The 20,271-nt window shown below is 40.8% G+C and overlaps 2 protein-coding genes across 3 annotated transcripts in view; one reads left to right on the top strand and one right to left on the bottom strand.

The window, feature by feature from the left end:
* The window catches only part of nav1b (neuron navigator 1b), a 76,301-nt gene that overhangs the window by 44,276 nt on the left and 11,754 nt on the right, over window positions 1-20,271 (bottom strand). For both annotated transcript variants that reach the window (XM_044024866.1, XM_044024867.1), the window contains exons 2-3: window positions 2,415-3,208; window positions 2,178-2,269 (exon numbers count right to left, since the gene is read on the bottom strand). In XM_044024866.1, coding sequence (XP_043880801.1) covers window positions 2,178-2,269; window positions 2,415-3,103 — 781 coding nt within the window. In that variant the 5' untranslated portion in view covers window positions 3,104-3,208. The remainder of the gene's footprint in view (window positions 1-2,177; window positions 2,270-2,414; window positions 3,209-20,271) is intronic.
* Window positions 15,984-19,837, top strand: LOC122768692 (cysteine and glycine-rich protein 1-like). The gene is made up of 6 exons (XM_044024871.1): window positions 15,984-16,119; window positions 16,941-17,050; window positions 17,492-17,660; window positions 18,256-18,385; window positions 18,466-18,559; window positions 18,901-19,837. Exons 2-6 carry the CDS (start codon window positions 16,942-16,944, stop codon window positions 18,975-18,977), a joined length of 579 nt encoding a protein of 192 aa, XP_043880806.1. The 5' UTR covers window positions 15,984-16,119; window position 16,941; the 3' UTR covers window positions 18,978-19,837.

Raw genomic sequence — 20,271 nt, 5'->3', positions numbered from 1 at the left:
AGAGTAACTGTCATTGTATTTTAAATTAAGATTTCAACCAAAGATCTTAGTTAGAACTATAACTGGGTTTCTGCAGAATGAAATGAACTGGCCACTGAAACAGACTATAATTTTCCAGCTCACTTGTTGTTGAAGCAGAATGACAGTTTCACAAGATACATATCTGTGCACTACAGTCAAACACAGAATTTAAGCGCCCCCAAGGTCCATGCAGCAGGAACCAGGGGAACTCCCAGACAGGAGGTGAAAGACGATCCTCCCATCAAAACACTCCATGTCTCAGTCCTACATCTGTCCACCCTCAGCTGCAGACCACTCAGTCTCTGGTCTCTGGTCCCTGAGGAGGCGGGCTGCAGGCTCTCCTCCCTTAGACTCATTAAGATAATTAAGAAGCCAGTTAGAGGGTTTTATAAAAGCCCAGTGCGTTTAAATGAGGCCATTCTATAACTGCAGTGAATGGATTGGTTTAAACAGAAAGAATGATTTTTAACGGTGCATTTACACACAACGCCAAGTGATTTCTTTTTACTCATACAAGAAACACAACCAGCAACTAATCACCTAAGGCTACCACTAGAGCTAACTAAATTCATAGCAAAGTGTGACCAACAGGTTGAATCAAGTGACCCGCACATATTTAGACAAACCTTCTCACTGACATTCTGCCAAGCTCTCTTCCTTTTCTCCTGGTCTTGCTTGCTCACTTGAGGTTTATGCAGCAACTAGCCTCCGTTTGAGACTTTGGAAGATTTAACACTAACTGGTCTTTGCAATATTCTGCAATGTGAATTTTTCCGAGCAGCTCAAACTCAAGAGACTCAAGTGAATGAAACTAATTTCACATCTTTGACTCGCATCAAGAAAGCATCACAAAGGTTTAGTGTAGCTTAATTGTTCCCTTTCTGGTCAAACCACACTGTGACTTGTATAATAGCAGCAGTCCATCTTCATATCTTCATATCTTTATTTCAGTTCGATCTCTAAATAATTTGCCCTTTAATCTACTTAATCTGATTATCACATAACAGTCCAACGGGTAACTTGAGAGCCTTCAAACTTCAACAAGAAATCGCTAAAAGCACTGCTTATGCCCCATCTCACACATCACATTTGTGTTACCATTGCAAAGCCACACAAACTTATTATTGATGATTAGTAATTATGTGTAAATAATCGCAATAACACAATAGAGACATTAAAACAGTGACGGAGACAGCACAGGGTTAACTGTGCTGGTAAATGTGCTGTGTGATTTGAGAGTACTCCTCTGTGCCAAGAAAATGTGTTTTCCCACATGCACATGAAGAAAGAAGTGAATTATTTCAGGAAATCCTGATGCAAATAACAGGTGGTACATAACAGTATGAAGCAGTGGTTGTGAGCTGGCAGCCGCTGTGGTGAGAACAACTGCCACCCTGATGAGTCCGGCACTGAGCCACGTTACAAGTCTGGGTGTTACTGGATGCAATATAACACAACTGCACTGGGGTAATAACAGTGCTTTGTATCACCAAGTGGTTGAACTCTTTGAACTGGGGTTTCTCTGAGATTTTAAAAATGACTTGAAGACAAAAAGCCTTGAAAAACGGAAGAAAGGGGGAAAAAAAAAAAAGAATCAACTGAGTGCTTTTCAAGCTTGATTTAACTTTATGAACAAACTCCTTATTCATTTCAAAGATGATCACATTCACCTTTCACCCCATTTTAGAATTATTGCTCATTGACTGGTTTACAGCAGTGGTTTTCAATCTTTCTGCCTGGGGTGTCTCAGTTGTGAGCACTTCTTTCCGTTTTAGAAAGATGACAAGAAATAGGGAAAAGAAAGATAAAAAAAAAGAAGATACATTACATGTCCGAGCCTGGACACAAAGGGATAAAGGCTTTTTAAAGTACAGTTGTATACATCATTGCCAGATTGTCAGCACGGACAAAACATGACTGCCAGAAGGAACACAAGGAAAACATATCTCTTTAAATCCTACTTAAGTCTATAATATCTTAAGAATATGTTTGCCTTTCTTTTCTCAGCATTAGACAGTCTTTTCAACAGGATATCCACCTGAACACATTACGGCATATAAGCCACAATATAGTACAGTCCTAGTTTGGTCTAGAATATCCCGTCTTTGGTGATCCAAGAAGAAGCAGTCAGCAGTAGGAGACTGACAAAGACTCACCGAGATCACCACAGCAGATCTCCATGGAGTCAGAGGAGCAGTCGCTCAGATCATCCGGAAAGCTGTCTATGTCCTCATGGACCTGAAACCTACTGAAAAAAAACAGACAAAAACGTAGAGAAAAGGACAAAGCCAGAGTGAATTGTGAGGTATTAAATGAAACACTATAGGTCACAAAAGAAGACCTGAGGCTGTATCATTTTAAAAAAAAACAACTCGACGAAGCACTGCCCTCACCTGAACCTGAAGGGAGCAACAGTGGCCATGTGGACTTTCCCCGGCTCACTTCTTCTGCGTGGCATGTTGAAGTTCTGATGAGAAGACTTTGATTTGTCACTTGACACCTCTCGTTCAGTGGTTCCAACATCCAGGTTGGATGTGTCCTTGTGGATGTACCCCAAACCACATGGAGCCACTCCTGATATCTCATTCCCATTTGCCCCTTCAGTGAGGAGGCGAGGTCCTCGTCCCTGGCCTTGCAGGACATCAGCCGAAAGCCGGTAAAAGTCACCGTTCTCATTTGCATCGTCCACACTGCTCAGACGATACTTCCCAAAAGTCAAGTTCTTGTTGGCGTTGCGTCTTAACTGTAGGTCTTGTATCGCCTTCTGGGTCAGTGTACTAGTGTGGAGGTCAAGTGTGTCTTTAGAGCACGGGATTTCTCTCTTTGGTATTCGAGGGCTGCTGTATGCCGAGAACGTTCCATCAGGTCGCTCTGTCGATGCAGGGCTTCTACGAGGGCTTCTGCTAATCTTCTGCTGTAGCAGGTGGTTCTTTAAAGTTGTAGCCCTCAGTAGCTCTGCAGGGCCTGAGGATGCAGAGGAGGAAGAAAAGGAAGCAGGTCTTTGGGAAACATGCTGAAAGTGCAGTGTGGGAGTGGGTAGGCCTCTGGTTTGCGGTTTCGGATTCATCTTGAAGAGAGGCATCAACGTTTGCGGTAAATGAAGACTAGAGTTGGCATCTGGGATATGACTTTGATGTTCACTCTAACTCAGGCTGTTAATGGTAGGCGAGGGTCGCTGGACCAATTCCTGGAAAAGAAAGAAAAATCAAATATGATGTTTGAATTTCACATTTCTAATGCTCCAAATATAAACGCACATATTCACATATGTGCATATACATACAGTATTTATAAAAACGGAGGAATAAATAAACAAAACATACGAGAAAATATTTGCAGTGAGAGTTGGAAAGTGGAGATATTAAAAAGTGTTTCTGGTATGTGAAGGCCACCATGGTTCAATTATGCACTTGGGAAAGGGAGGGGTGAGAGGAGATGAAAATCACATTTACAATACTGCAAAAAAAGTTGATTCATATTATTACTATAAATACTGCATATCCATGTTTTATACAGTATGATTAATGGCAAGATTTAATATAATCCCAGTAGTGTAAAACAGCTGTGCACCCCAGGGTGTCTGCCTCACACAAAGTAGATTTCTAAGAACACAACCTACTGACTGAAAGTGAGCATGACTGAGGAGGAAAGAAGAAAGAGGAGAAGATAGTTTGAGGGAAGGAGCATTATACCATCATGCATCATCAACATCAAAGTAGCTTAAAAGCCTGAGAACCAGACTAGTCACCAGTTCAAGTTACTAAAACCCTGAGATCAGGAAAGTCAGTGAAAATGTTCCTGTCAAATGTAGTTTAAGTGACCTTTAGTTGCACTCTTAGGTGAGGCGGTGAAGCAGGAGATCTAAGGTAGTGAAAAAGAACATTTTATGGGTTGAAGAAGGATAAGAGGAAAAAAAATGTAATCCTCTGTTTAAGATTGGAATTTAAGCAGCACTGATAACAGATCAATAAAAAACCTCAGCAGCCTTTAAAACACAGCGTATGTTCCCACAGCTTTGGCCTCACATATTGGAGGTCCTTCAGCAAAAACCTCCAGTACAAGACGTGCTGTTAAAGCCAGTGACAGACTGACACCACTTGGCACATGCAGCAGGAGAATGGCTTCTTTCAGGCCATGCCAACACCGGCTGTCCTGGGCACAAAGTCAGTGACGGTGGGGGATTAAACCGATTTACAAACCCCACCATCACCTCCATCCTTTCATCCCACCATACACAAATAATAAGCACATCAGCACAAGATGACCATAATCTTATATGTACTGTATACTAACATGGAATGAGATATTATAGTGAAACTCTTCAGATTAGATTACATAAATATAGTATATAATATATAATAGATATATAATGTATTAGGCTGTATTGTAAAGCCATTTATTGTTGGCAGTCTTGGCAATTGGTCAGATCTAGGTTCAGCAACATTGTGAGCCCAAAGAATGAGGTCAGCTGACTACCTGATTATTACATCAATGGATTTTTTCCAAGAGGACGATGCCAGGGTTTCATCAGGCTCAAAATTGTGAAAGAGTGGTTCAGGGAGCATGAGACATCATTTTCACACATGGATTGGCCACCACAGAGTCCAGACCTTAAGCCCATTGAGAATCTTTGGGATGTGCTGGAGAAGGCTTTGCACAGTGGTCCGATTCTCCCATCATCAATACAAGACCTCTGTGAAAAATGAATGCAACACTGGACGGAAAATGATCTTGTGACATTGCAGAAGCTTATCGAAACAATGCCATGAATGAGTGCCATAATCAAAGCTAAAGGCCAGTAGAGTGTGTGTGACTTTTCTTTGGCCAGGACATATAACATTAAGCGTCCAGAATTTGGTTTGATGGTTTGGTTAAATGTACATTGTACAAATGCAAGTTTTTATTAAAGTTCGCAATTAATTGTTATCAGAAACAAAATATGATATAAAATCAAACACAAATCGAGTACATACAGCACAATCATCATATGTTTGTTTTGTGTAACCTTACCTGAATTAATAAATACCCAACTTTAATCATCTTCAACCCAGTAAAGACATGAGAAGAACAGATTGGTGCAATGCAAACCAACTTAAAAAGCATGAATCATTTTAGTGTAATAAAACTGACACCTGCATGATGCTTTTAAGTCACCCAACCTTTGTTTTCTATACCCATGACTCATGTTTCTATGACTTGGAGCCTCTCATTTAAACATGCTAACATGAAAGTACAAAGAGCTTAAAGTGCCACAGTCCTCCTCCAGACCTGGTGAGCCAAAAGGCCCTGAGTATACTCTTACAGACCAACAGCATAAACAGACAGGATCAATTTAGTCTGGTCGAATCTCCACTCTGCAGAGCCAAATTGTCTGATAAAGCACTCACAAGACGGCGGATGAGTCGACCTCCTAAATGCAATGAAACCACTTTGGAAGAAACAAACAAAGCTGTCGAAAGCTAGAAATCATCATCATCATCATCATCATCATCATCATTCACAGGATCACACTACTCTGTAAATGCCAAAACATTTCCTGTCAGAACAAAATAATAAAAGTCAACTTTGACTTGCAAATGGTTATAGCGCAGAATGAGTGCATTATCATCTCCATGATTCACTTTTTTTTAAGACTCTTGTACTTGTTTTACAAGAGGCCTGATCTCATTTCTATTTATAGCACAAAGTCCCAGATTTTCACTGTCCTCCCGTGTCTCGGCTTAGAGACAGTCACCTTGACATGGTATCAACGATACTCACACATGCACGCATTGATGTGCATGTGTGCACATCAATGGTCTGGTTTATAGTGACTCTCTCGTGTTTAGAAACAAACACTGAGAGCAGTTTTTAAGGGCTTTGAAGTTTCAGAGGTTTTTTCAGATGTTACAAAGATGTGTTTCCCAGCTCAGAATCAAACAACTCTCTTTTTTGCATTGTTTTTCCATCAGCGTCATGGTGGAGCTCAATCCATCAGACGGTCTGATAAAATAACCGCACTCTGCTGTATTTATTTCTTCGTAGTCACTTATAAGTAATTAACCATGGTCAGTAATGCTCTAAGAACAGAACAGCTTTAGGCACCCAAGTCCATACAGGTTTAAAACAATCTAAATTAGAAATAACTTATTTCAATTCTCATTGAATGGAGAACAATTTGCTTGATGAGATCAATCTTCTCCAGACATTCTACAGTATATGCTGGATTGCATATGTGCAAACATGTGGTCCTGATTGTGTGCAAAATACTTGGAAAACCCAGAACAGCAATTTCATGTTTTCATTCACTGTGGATTCACCATTTTTCTTATTCGCTGTGGTTTCCTTCCAACACATGTCTGAGGTCTAATATACATCTGAAAACCAGAGACAACGTAAACTGCATTGAACCTGGTGTAGCCTAAAGACCAAGTTTTACAACCACACAAGAAGCTACAGACTCGAGGTATATTTTGTGATATTACGCTCTCTTCAGCAGAACATAATAAACTAAATAAACTTTGCGTTGACATTTATATTGTCCTTGAGAACTTTAATCAGGCCAAAGCACAGCAACATAACTGGATTTTACAAATCCTGACAATATTTCAAATACAAGCAGACCAGGGTGTTGTATTGTAAAATCCATATACACACTAAAAACAACCTGCCACTGCAGTTCATGCAAATGCAACTGCCACAGTTCTCTGAAGTGAACTGAAGCTTGTGTAGGGAGAGGAAGGCAAAGACCACAGCAGCGCTGCACTGCGATGAGTCAAACTGTGGGCAGTTGTGGTGGACTGTCAGTCTTTAAATGGCACTGGGTCATTAGCGCAAGTGGAATCTGCTGAATATCTATTTTTTTTCCATTCATATCACAGCTGATAATAATATACATACATCTTTAGCCAGAAGGTGAGGCACTAATTAACAGCCTAAATGGTTGGAGTAGAAACCTGTGCCTCCATATGGCACACAGTGGCACCACAGAGCTCAGTTTAACACTGCAGAATCCTAACTGACCGCCTGAAATGTTGACCCATTCCATCTGTCAGGGTTGTCTTAGAAACAACCACATCAACTCATGTGAGGTCATGTTGGATCAGCATTTCTTTAAAAAGGTGCAGTCACTTGGGACGACCTCCCCAATGATGTGTCCTCTTCAGTGTCACCCACATGGAACCATGTTTATATCCAAAACCACACTTTTACCTGTATTTATACTGACACTGCAGCTGTGTATGATGTGTTCAATACAGCTTCACTTCATAAAAGATCAGCTTATTTTATAAAAATCACAAGCTAAAGAAAGCACGCACACATACAAACATTTGTCAGTTATGCATTTTTATGATTCTAGTCACACCAGCAAATAAATGAAAAAAAAAAAAAATTTCAATTAACATTGATTCATCCTTTTCTTGTCTCCTGGGCCTTTAATGAGCACAGTGTGTTTTCACAAAATAGTTTAATCTAATTTAGTAAAGTAGGGATAAACTATAAAAAACAAAACTTGTAGATTTTCCTCACTGGTTCTCACAGATAGAAATTTCACATCAAAACACAACAAAATGAAATGGTAAGATTTAATTATTTGTGATGAAGTTTGCATTAGTTCCCATTTCCTTGTGATCTTTATTTTAAGGATTCAAATGCAGCCATCGTCTCTCCTACTAGTTTATATTCTTTGATAAATATCTGGTTCAACTCAGTCAAGAGCGATGCATTTACTGCAACATGCCATTCAACAATTATCCTTCATGTATGCATAGAAGAAATGAAAATCTGGACCAGAAACAAACCACTGAGTTAAAGTTCACCACCAACACGCGTATCCATATGTGGCAGCAATTACAGAAAAAAGCAGTTCTCAGGGAAGATTTTACCTTTACTCGTCTCCTCTTTATCTAATCGCTGACAAAGCTTTATTCTGAAAGCTTAATATGATTTAACAGCATCAAATATAATAAAATATGTTTCTGGTTTTCCAAAGCTGACGCACATGTCACTGTGGGTGAGCCAAGTCTGCCACTTAGACTCGACTTTCCAAAGCAGAGACGGAGACAGACACAACGAGAGAGAGAGAGAGAGTTGGACTGAGGACTCACACGTGGCATTCACGAGGAACAAAAATGCTCCTCAGTCATCATAATTACTTTTATACATGCAGTTTGGATTTAATGTGGAATAGTTGACCACATTCATATTGATAAAAAATTAAGCAAGCAACAAATAATTGGTTGTAAAGAACAGTGGCTGTGAAAGTGTATGGAGCATGGTTTTCTCTAGGTTCCTTCCACAGCCCAAAAACATGGCAGCAGCAGCAGTAGGTTCATCTGTGCTGCCAGGCCTTCATAGAGAGAGGTTAGCTTCTTCCACCAGTAGGTGTGAATCATGTCAGGGCCTGGTGATGTTCAGCTCTTCATTCTGGACACTATCTTGGACGTCTGCCATTGTGATCTTTAATGGGTCTTGTTCTGGGATGATGCTGTGGTCTGCTTTCAGCTCCGCCAGCCACTGGGCATTAGTGTTATATGATGCCTTTTTTTCCAATATGCTCTTCCAGTATTGCTCAGTCTCAGCCCTGGGTGGGTCCGTTGTTGTCTTTACTTCTCTGCCATCGAGAGTAGACATTGGATGGGTTGGTGGATATTATCCTCTATTCTCCTGGCCTCTACCTCTCTTGTTTGTCTCTTTAGGCGGGCTATTGTATTTCCAAGGCAGCTCTTTCTTTACCACACTCTTGCCACCTTGATTTTAGCCTCTAGCCTTCTCCATGGCGCTCCTTATGGCTCATGTCTTACAGTAGCATTCCATCAGATTCCTATGATCTGCTATAGTCCATCTATACCAGTATCCCACTTGTCATAAGGTTGCCCTTGCTCCTCAACACCTAACACGGACCTTATTGACCCGAGACGACATCGGCACGCACACTACATTTCAAAAATAGACAGCTATGATGCTGCATTGTGTGGTCATAAAAAAATTATCATTAAAATTCTGTATTTAATCACTTTATGTCCTAGGGAGGACAATAAAAGTCTAGCAGGGGACCAAAAATACTTTGCAGAAATTAGTTCTTCAGCCTGACTGCGTCCCTCTGTTCCCTTCAGGATTTTTCTCTCAGCCTGCAGTCCTTCACATGATAAAAACATCTTGGTGCACTGGATGCCACTGTGTTTTCTGCATGCCTTACGCTCACATGCTCAAAAAATACTACAGTGTAGTACCCCTGTAGTAGTTGTTTACCTAAGATATAAAGTTAGGAGCAATGAAATTGTTTAAGTACACTTACATAGTGCAGCTTTAGAATGAGAAGATAAATACACAATAAAAACACAATATTTCAGAAGGAGGTCAAACACACCAGGAAAAAGGCGAAAATAACTTTGTAAGGTTGTAAAAAGTGCAAGAGAAGAAACTCAGACCATTTAGTGATGAGAATCAAGCCGAGAGATGAGCAGTTTTCTGCAGATGTCCATCAGTCCATCCCATATGCTCCGACTCAGGCAAGCAGCTGCTCTGCTCTCTTCTACTGTCCAATATGCAAAAATCGAGATGGGACAACAAACAACAGCCTTCAGCTCAAACACTACACTAGAACAAAGCATCTGTGCCTCTGTCCGATGCCTGTAACAACAAGAAGTGGGACTGCTCCCTTCCAGCTTGCATAACAATACTCTTCAGGTCCTCTGCTGCAGTTAGTGCTGGATCAGACCACTTAGGTAGCAAATGCTCTGTCTGACTTGTAAATGGTCCATTCCAGTCCAAGTCTCTCTGAACATAAGTGCCGAGCTATAAATGAGCCATAAACCTGGTGAAATACTTATAAGCTACATCACAGTCTTCTGTCTGTCACAGTCCAGCTAAGCAGGTTGATCATGCATCTTTTTGGCCTTGCACTCAAATGCTATGTTTCCACAGTTCAGTTTGGTAGAGTAAGGTACAGTTTGGCCCTGAGTCAGGCTTGCATCTCGACTGAGAACAGTACCTTTACTTGATGGTACTTGAACGAACGCAACACAACAGGCAACAACAATGGAAGACGTCCAGCAGCTCTTTTTTCCTGCTCAGTTTGTGGCTGTTTGTTTCAACAAGATGTCAAACTTTGTATGAGACTGCAAGCGTTTGCTTTGACTTCCATAAGATATTTACACAGATCGCAAGTGAGTGATGTTTTTCTGTTGCCCAATCAGCTGACTGTCTTGGGTGGAGCCACCCCGACCATACCATTTTACTCGAGTACCCCAGGGGAAGGGTACCAAAGAATGGAACTGCCGGGGCCGGTTATTTTGGTTATATTCCTAATGGAAATACAAAGAAAAATATGTACCATATTTTCCAAATCTAACCGTTCCACTCGGTAGAAGCATGGTTAAAATGTCCTGAGTCACAGCATGATCCAGTGAACTGGACTGATCTGGATTGTCACATTTATCATTGGTGGCCAACAGGACGCAGTCCACAGTGGGAAATCTGGACCAAAAGAAGCCATCTCAGAGGTGTCAGCACAGGAAAATAATGTGGTGACAGCATGTCATATAAACCTTGAGATTAGTAACTGTGCATATCCCTAATTGTGATGTGAGGACTAATATTGCAAAATGACAGACAGTCATTTGATAACACACGAAGCCTGCAGACCAAGGACACCAAAAGCAGAGGAACAACAAATACTGATGTGAAGATACAAAGCAACAAGTGGCGTGATGATGGCTTAGGTTATGTCCCCTTCTTGCTCATTTGAGCAAACTGCCTCCTCTTAACGTAAAAGCTCTCAGCTGACCATAATTTGCTTCATTAAAAAGGTGCAAAGATTAAGAATCAGTGGTTCACAAGCACAGAAGATGTGAGTGCAAAGAAGTCTTGCCAATGCCCTTCAACCCTCACAGCTTATTAAATGTGCACTTCACACTTCAATGCCTGCATGTTCTGCTTTAGTTAATAAACCTCAGTGCAGCTCAGTGAGTCATAGATACCGGTGGACAGCAAGGGAGAGAAATCAGGGTGTGTCTCGACTTTACTCAAGTGAAATATTGGCCCTCTGTGACCTCTGCTGACTGATTTATGAAACTGCATCTCCTCACCTCTCATTATTGCTAGTCAGCAGGAAGGTCTAACTCCTTTCTTGAGTTGCAAAGCAAGGCTCTCTCATCCAGCAGATGCTTTGAAATGACCACAAATATCCCATTTCAACAGGACTTTAGCTGATCATATTTGTTAAATGGGTGAATATATGCTACTGTCTATAAACAATATGAAGTACATGTAATAACTGTTACAAACACTTCTTGTGTCAGAACAACTTCCTTTTAATTTCCTCTACAAGTATGCTGAGAGATCTAGACAAAATATGCCCGTAATTGCTAAAAGAATATTAATTAGGTGCCTGCAGCCGCAAGGCATTCTAGTCAGAACTCCCTAGAGTTCTCACTAGATTGCATTGCGTTGCAAGCATCTATTGATATTCCACTGGCGTTTATTCTGCTGGATATTCCTCATCCTTCCGTTTTTCGCCGCGCTACTCCTCCCGCAGCTTTGAGAAAACCCCAACACATGTTATATCAAAACGTGCGCCTTGACCGGGAATGGTGTGCTATGATTTTTCTAAGACTTTCGCGTAACCATGGCGACAAAAATAGCGAAAAAGTGCCGAAAATTTCCCTATTAAAATGCATTGAAACGGCCAAAATTTGGAAAAAAAACAAGCCCGCTTTGGAGCATCACAGTGTCGTCATACTTTAACGTAGAAACGCGGTTGGAACTTTTAACGAGTCACAAGACTTGGGACTTTTCTGACCTAAGTCAAAGTTTTGATACATATTACGGTTTTTAAACAATCGCAGTTTACGTTTTGTACTTTTTTTCGACGCTTTCTGATTTTATAATGATTGTGTGAGTTGTCTGTGAAGTGTGTGGGCGGATCGCTAGAGTGGCCCACTCTAGCGAGATCCAGCAAAATAATCACCAAAAATCTCTAAACAAACTCCTCTCCTGCCCACAATTTCCAACCTACACTGATAATTTTTACATCAAAACGTTGCCATGGGTGTCGTGTAACCCTGTGTGTGTTTTCATGTTCATATGACTTGTAGTTTTTCTTAAAATCACCTCAAAGCGCAGAGAGTCATGGTCACACTCTCCACCCACCTCAATGTTAAAATGTCTGCTTTTGAGTTCTGGAAAAATCAAGACGAGAGTGATTTTAATACTGTGATTTCTCTGTCAATTCATGTCCGTTTGTCACAAATTTAAATGTGGGAGTTGCCGAAAGCCTCCTGACGCTCACAAACCAAAAATTTTATCTCTATCATCAACCGTTCTTGAAATATGACAACTTTAAAACATGCTGTTTTCTCTGCTTTCTCTGCTGGTTTTGGAGAGATAGAGACAAGCGTGTGTGTGCGTGTGTTTGCGTGTGTGTGCGTACGCGTGTGTAAGGAGCAGAGGGGACTTTGGGAGGGGCTTGTCAGTCTCTCTGTATTCTTCCACCCAAAACTTTGACGTCTAACTCCTCCCACAGTTTTGAGAAAACCCCCACACATGTTATATCAAAACGTGCGGCTCGACCGGGACTTGTGTGCGATGACTATTTCTAAGCGTTTCAAGTAACCATGGCCACAAAAATCGCAAAAAACTGCCATATAACTTCTCTCTCCTTTAAAACTTAAAAAATATGTCCAAGTACTTCCAAGGTGGATTGGATCCAAATCTCCGGCCATATAACTTCCACATGCCGCAAGAACTGCAGGCACCCTCGAAATTTCGGCACGGAATTGCCGATCTAGTTTAATGACTGACATTCTTTCCCTGTGGAGAAAAAGGGACTTTAACTTGATTTAATTTAATTTGGGCCACTGCTGACCACATTATAGAATCACTTGTTTTAACCATTGCTGAGCTTGATTAATCTGGCTAATTATACTGATTAGAGACACAACTGCAAAATTAGGCTAAATTAGGTTATCTTTGCTGAAATAGCACAGACTAAGGCCTGGCCCTGAGCCACAGAGGATTAAACACTTAACACCGGTGATCATAACGCTAAATACATAAACCAAACTGACAGATAGTTGCTAAGCAAACTAAACAAATGTCATATTGTGAAGTCATGTCACCTCTTCCAGCTTTTCTTCCTCACCTGAAAACTTGGCCAACACTGCCAACAGAAGCATCACAATTCCTGGCTTCAGGTCAGTTTAAATGCAAGAAGAGATTGTGCTGCATTCCTCCATGAGATTCCCATAAGCAAAAAAACACTTCTCTGTGTGATGGATGGTCTTTAGCTCAGACCTATCCCCGTCTTTGATTTAGCTTTGCCTCTTCGTCCTCGTCTCTTCCTCTGGATTAAATCCATTGAGTCTGTCTCTCCATTTGTTACCTCCTCTGTTCTCCCTCTCTGTCATGAGCACACACTACTAGCCAAGGCGGATGTCAACAGAGCAGAAACAGAGGGCTACTGTTGGCCAGTGGCAAGCTATAAATAAGCTTCTTGGGTTCATCATTGTCTGTTCCTATGATGTTGAAGAGCCCTACGGGCTTGGGGAGACGTAGGAGAGCAGAGCAAAAGAGCAGCACTATGCTGGCGTTTACGTTTTTCAGTCTCCCTATCACTTTCACCTTCTCCTCTTATAGTGAGATATCCAAGCCGTGCCGAAAGTGCTAACGTCCATAATACACTTAGCACTGAGAACACATGAGAGTGGGTCTTATTTTGCAGAGCAGCGCAACGACATTAGTTACATGAACCTCCCATCATACATCGAGCATAATAGTAAGGTCACGTGTGATGTAGTCTAATAAAACATGAGACAGAGAGTCTGTGTATCTGTTGAATGTCACAGGACACAAGATCACTTGGAAAATGCCAACACGCCCTCAGTAATAGTAGTAGTACCAGTACTATACATACAGTGTGCCTTGTATAAAAAGCAGCAAAGGCAGTGGTGTCACAATATCGGGAAATTGCATCACTTACTGTACATACAGTATAAGTTAATCATTCAGTAACATGAAAGTGCGAGCAATAACAAAACACGTTTGGCTTAAACTTGGATTTAAGGGTCTTTTCTTAAGAAAAATAGTGTAATCTACTGATCTCCTTGGACTCCTTCTCCTCTCTGGTGTCTTTGTCCGCTGTCCGTGCATAAACCAAGATCCATAGTTGCAAAATTAAGTGAACAAACCCAGCGCTTTTTTTTTAAATTTATTTATTAAAAAGGAGCAGATTGGTGGTGTCGACAGTTTTGACTGTTAGCGTTGCTGCCTGTAATTGTGTGCTAATTGGGTACAAGCTGTGCTGACTTGAGTGAAAAATATTGGATGCTAGTTGCTCCTGAGCAGACGTGGAGGCAGATATGAGATATGAATTTGTGTATAGAGTTTAACATAGACTTCAACAAATTCAAATCATGTGTCAAAACAGGAGGGCAATGTTTATATTTTGGGGGGACGGGGTGTTATTTTTATTTTTGATTCATAGCTTGTAACCGAATCGTGTTGGACTAATAAGTGTAAATTGTTTGCTTATCATATATATCTAGTGCATTGAGTAAATAGCAAGAGCAAATTATTAATTTGCTACTTTAAATACTGATTTCCCCCACACATGAAGGCAGCAACTGCGACTACCTCCCTGAGTGTTTTCGAAGGTCATTCATGGGTGGAGCGTAGAGAGGGCTTCAGCTAGATGGTTGTTATTTGCTGATGTCAATGATTGTTAGTCCATTGAGTGCTGTTAAGAATTCAACAGATTAAAAATGTATTAATTAACCAACAATGTGCGTTTCCTGTCATTAGTGAGGGATTTCCCTGGACCTGATGCTGCATGATTAAGATCTGACGTATCAACCAAAGCACTAAATTACCAGAGGCTCCCCTTCACTTTCACCTTCTCCTCTTATAGTGAGATATCCAGGCCGTGTGATCACTGCTTTTCAAATGTGTCTCTTATTTATTGTTAATGATTAACCATTAACTATGGTTTATTAATCCATTCAGTTACCAGTTAAGGAAAATGCATTACATTTTCAAACTTATAAAAAGGCAGACTCTCTGCATGGCTGGAACACTGACCTTTTGACTTCATGGACCTCACTCACAGGGCTGGCCCTATACATTTTGCTGCCCTAGGCGAGATTGGGATTTGGTGCCCCCTACCGTTTTCCTCTGCCCACTTTCAGTGGTTTCTAGGAAACCACATTTTTAAGTAACTCCTCAGACAAACACAGCTATTTTTCCATGAGAAAGTGAAATATGTATAAGAACGTCAGACAGTCCTGCCGACGATAACGAGACTAACACATTACCAAACAAGTGATAAAACACTACATAGTATGGTAGTCAACAGAAAAGTGTGCACACTGCAAGCACAATTTGCAAAATGTACTGTAATAAATTATAGTAAATGGTCATAAAAATAAAACATTGTTTGACATATCTGGTCTGGACTTCCATATAAAGTACTTCTCAATTTCTTCTCCTGTAAGAAAGTGGGAAGTCTCAGTGTGGTCATGGTGGCTTTTGGCACATCTGGGAAATGATGCATTTCCAAGGCAGGTCCCTCCATTCCAGGTCTGACTGTCCATTGCAGCAGCAGCAGAACCACACCCATTGAGAACTTCACTCAAGTTCTGAAATCTAAAAATGCATTTCTCTATATGCACCTGAAGGCATCGACCTTTTCATTGTGAAGAGCCTCCGTTCTTGAAATTTGTCATTTCATTTTGTTTACTTCAGGTTTCTGGGCACTGCTAACGCTCTTTTTCTTTTTTTCTGTCCTAATTATCATTAAATAATTACGTATTGTTCATTTGTAAGTAAGGCACTCATGGGTGCTACAAGTTTGAGCAACTTGATGCATGCGTTCCTTTCACCAAACACTCCCAAGTCCACCAGTAACTACTCCTACTGCCTTTCCTCTCATTTCCTTCCCTAAATCTCACTCCCTCTGACACAGTATGTGCCGACTCCTCCCTCAGTTCAGTGTGGTGTCCACTCAGCCTCCTCTCATCAGACCTTCTCTTCATCAGGCAAGTGTCTCTTCTCAACTCACTCAACTCTTGTGATCAACGAACAAGCACAGAAAGAAGCAGCAGCTTTTCAACCTCATGCCAGGTGAGTAAGAGTTGAGTTCAAAGTGGAATTTGTTAGGATAGAGAAAAGACATGTTTCTCTGTTTGTTACATACATTTAATCTATAATAATCTAAAGAACACTTTTTCTTTGGCTGTTTGAAGGATTACATTCCATGACAATGGCAGGCGGTTGAAATGCCTAACTTTACAACTGGAAAACATCCTGCTATTGTTTTGGACCACATGGGTGTATTTTCATCAGTCAGATTATGAAAATAAATTGAAAATGTGCCAATCCACTGGCAAGACAACTTTTTATGAATAAGTAAACTATGAAATGAAAACATTTTTTTTTACATAATTTACTATTTTAAAAGGTCTGCTTAATTGCACATACCCATAAAACTGTTGGTACATCTAAGGATTGTTACCATGTGTGATTTCAAAGTAAAATGCAGGGAATTTCCTGTTTATCCAAACAATCGAGTTGGGCAAAATAACAGTTATAATCTCAAACCATGAAAAACATTTAACTTTTGAAACTAAGAGGTGAAAGTCGTGCGATGTCCATTCAGAGTGTATACTGATGTCATTTCAGTTCAGTGATATCTAAGTCAAATTAGCAGGCACTTTGCATTTTACAGTCAGGTATAAAGAGTTCTGTAGGAGCAGCCTGAAGACCCGGGGAAAAGAGGGAAGGAAAGGAGTTTTGTTTCAAAGCGAACTTGTGCTTCTCCTTTTATAGTTATTGTCGTATGCAGCCTGAAGCGTTTCAGATGGCCTCAGTCTGCTGAGCAACACTGTACATTAGACAAACAGCGACTGAGAAACGTAAACAGCCGCTTCTCTGTATCTGCACAGAATGCCTTTCGGAGGAGGAAACAAGTGTGGCTGCTGCCAGAAAACTGTCTACTTTGCTGAGGAAGTGCAGTGCGAGGGGAAGAGCTGGCACAAGTCCTGTTTTCGATGCAGTAAGTACTCATGCTCTCAGGTAATTGTCTCTGTTTGTCGAACGCTTCTATTCACAAAGTAGTACAAAAAGTTCCATGAAGGAATGCCGAGTATTTGGCGTCCGGGAAGCAAAGTGAGCACCCACAGGTTTTCACTCAGACATCTAAGTCCTTATTAAGATCCAGTGGACGCTATGTTTTCCTAATATGGTAGAGGGAGGTAGACAAACCTCCCTCCCCTCCAGCACAGACAAACAGCCATCTGGGCCAGCACAGCACATAGTGGGTATGCCTGCATTCCACTTTAAACTGTCATGCATAGTCTGTGGTAAACTTGCAGCTAAATGTTTGTGAACAAATGCCAATGATTGCTTTCCTTAAATCACTCTTGTATACTCCAGTCTGAAGACAGGAGAGTAGATTCATGCGTATAATTTGTTCTATTTTTTTCTTTATTGTAAGTGGTCTGTAAGAAGAACTTGGACAGCACAACAGTGGCTGTCCATGTGGATGAGCTCTACTGCAAGTCATGCTATGGCAAGAAATACGGGCCAAAGGGGTATGGATTCGGAGGTGGAGCTGGCACTCTGAGTATGGACACAGGAGAAGGACTTGGAATCAAGCCTGTAGTGTGAGCAAAGCATCAATCTCCACTTAACTTTGGTTCTTTAAGGTTATTTAGAGCATCATTTATCAAACTTGCGTGCAAACCAGTGCAGATTCAGGTGCAAATATTGCCGTATGCCAAGTCTTGCACGTATGTCACTCAATCTTGGCATACACCTGATCAGGCTTTGACGAATGCGGCGGCTGAAAATTATCCGAATTTGAATGCCACGCCCCCATATATTAATGGTTTTGAGACCTTGTTCCTTGAGTTTATGACATTGAAATGATTTGTTAGCCTGAAAAGTGGGATCAAAGGAAGTCAAAAAGGAAAAAAAAAAATTGGACCTCAAAATTGCCACCAATTATGTTGCTGCACTTCCACAGCAATTTCAAACTTGAGTACACCTCGTCTGATCTGGCGTGAAATTTGATTGTGTTCATCAATATCGATATGTCACGCCAACATCCATATTGATGAATGCCGTGTACACACCCTTTTTTGGTGTATGCACATTTGATAAATGAAGGCCATTATGTCAAGATCAAAAGTTATAAAAGAGGGATGAAACATAAAATGTTGCCATATTTCTATCGCCACCTATCTTTTTTTGGAACAGACAAGCTCCTCATCAACCAACAAGTAACCCCAACACCTCCAAGTTTGCTCAGAAAGCAGGAGGCTCTGATGAGTGTCCTCGATGTGGCAGAACAGTATACGCAGCAGAGAAGGTTGTCGGAGGAGGCAACGTAAGACAAATCAGACAAAAAATTTTTTCAGTCCTCTGTAAATTGTTTGGACCAAACCTCATTCTTTGCTCTCTCCTCAGTCCTGGCATAAGGGATGCTTTCGTTGTGCCAAATGTGGCAAAGGACTGGAGTCCACGACCCTTGCTGACCGAGATGGGGAGATCTACTGTAAAGGTCTGAGTGGATATGTATACTGTATTTTCCAGCTTTTTTTGTTACTTATTCATACAGTAAAAAAGCAAAGTTTGGTCTACGTGGTTACCACGGTTACTGGGGCAAGAGAGACATTGATTGTGACAATCCCAAACCTGGATAAATTGCATCACGAAGGGCATACAGTGGGAAAAATCTCAGTCACTCATACCTCTAACGTATTTCATTACAATTTGAGTAATGTGGAAAAAACATCACACATGGATTCACAAATCATTTCCTAAACAAAACATCTTTTACAATGACAAATGTGTATAATTAAATCAGACAGCCAGTATTTCATCAATGTTTGTCATTCACAGGCTGCTATGCAAAGAACTTTGGGCCCAAGGGTTTTGGCTTTGGTCAGGGTGCAGGGGCTCTGGCTCATTCCCAGTGAAGCCCAAAAGGACCGACATGTGGTGTGCTCTGATATGTCATTCACTTCCAGGATCCAGTCCCCATCTTATGTTACTCTGCCCTTTCACACCCGCTGCAGCAACAAGGAACAACAAAGGCAGACAACAAGCAGTTTCACCTGCACTTTACAGTTTCTTGCAAATCTATGTCTTCTAACTTTATTTCCAAAGCATTTAATCTGAGCTGTCCCTCCCAGTCTAATTCTGTCCATCATGGTCTCTCACAATGAAAATGTCAGCATCTTCATCTCTGCCATCTCCAGCTCCACCTCCTGTCTTTTAGACAATGCCACTGTCTCCAAGCCATACATCATGGCTGGCCTCACTACTGTCTTGTAGACCTTCCCTTTCCCTTTTGCTGCTGTCCTTCTGTCACACACTCCTGGCCCGGTGGTAAATAGAACACACACCAGTCATACTACAAGTCCCATAATGCACTGCAGTAGATGCTGGGCAGGTCATGGTTTTATGTTAGTTTTTAATTCTTTCCTAAAATCACACCAGTTTGTTTACATTTGAAATATTCTCATTTTGCTTGACAGTAATGTTAATAAGAATGATTTAAACTTGTATTTGTTTCGAAAAACATTATGGTCTGGCTGTTTAAAGTCACATTTTTGATGAAATCATAAGTCAGTTTTAGTTGTTAAAAATGTTAATCCTGTTTGGCCTGCGACTTAGACCATGCTTCTGTGATATTGCGTATCTTTAAACTAACCACTTAACAAAAAGAAAAGAAATCAGGCGACCAACTGTCTAAAGTTGTACAACCTGTCTTCAAATATGCCTTGTTGCCAACACACAAAATAAACCTCAGGAAAAAAAAAATGGTGGGCATTTATGTGGTCTTCAGTGTTTTTATTATTTGGCTGTCCTCCATTTTGAACAGCGTCCAGTTACCAGACAAGGACGTGACGTGAGCCAGAGAATCTCTAAGCTGATAGGTTTTTGTGTCATTGCACATTGTTTAAAAATAAAAGTTCCTTTCTCTTGCTAATGGTGTTCCCAATTAAACGCAAAACTCCCTGACATATTGTTTTCTTACATGGAACCTCTGCTTGGGCTTTCTTACATGAAACAAAAGTTGAAAATTGTGGAATGTAAAGGTAAAGTTTATATTTAAATGACGGCGTAACAACAACCAAATGAATGTACCCTACCTTTGATATTAATTTGACTTTTAAGTTTGAACAGAAATGATGATAGATTGTGTTGTCATGATGATGTCAAATTAAAGGGCGCACGCACGCGCACACACACACACACACACACACA

The sequence above is a fragment of the Solea senegalensis genome, linkage group LG4 (genome assembly GCF_019176455.1).
Source record: "Solea senegalensis isolate Sse05_10M linkage group LG4, IFAPA_SoseM_1, whole genome shotgun sequence".
Taxonomy (NCBI): Eukaryota; Metazoa; Chordata; class Actinopteri; order Pleuronectiformes; family Soleidae; genus Solea; species Solea senegalensis.
This window is presented reverse-complemented; position numbering and strand designations above follow the sequence as displayed.

Excerpts from the sequence above, each read along its gene's own strand:
- LOC122768692 (XM_044024871.1), top strand. The coding sequence starts at position 16,942 with ATGCCTTTCGGAGGAGGAAACAAGTGTGGCTGCTGCCAGAAAACTGTC. Across the intron at positions 17,051-17,491 it reads CAAGTCCTGTTTTCGATGCA|TGGTCTGTAAGAAGAACTTG; the intron begins GTAAGTACTCAT and ends CTTTATTGTAAG. Across the intron at positions 18,386-18,465 it reads AGGTTGTCGGAGGAGGCAAC|TCCTGGCATAAGGGATGCTT; the intron begins GTAAGACAAATC and ends CTCTCTCCTCAG.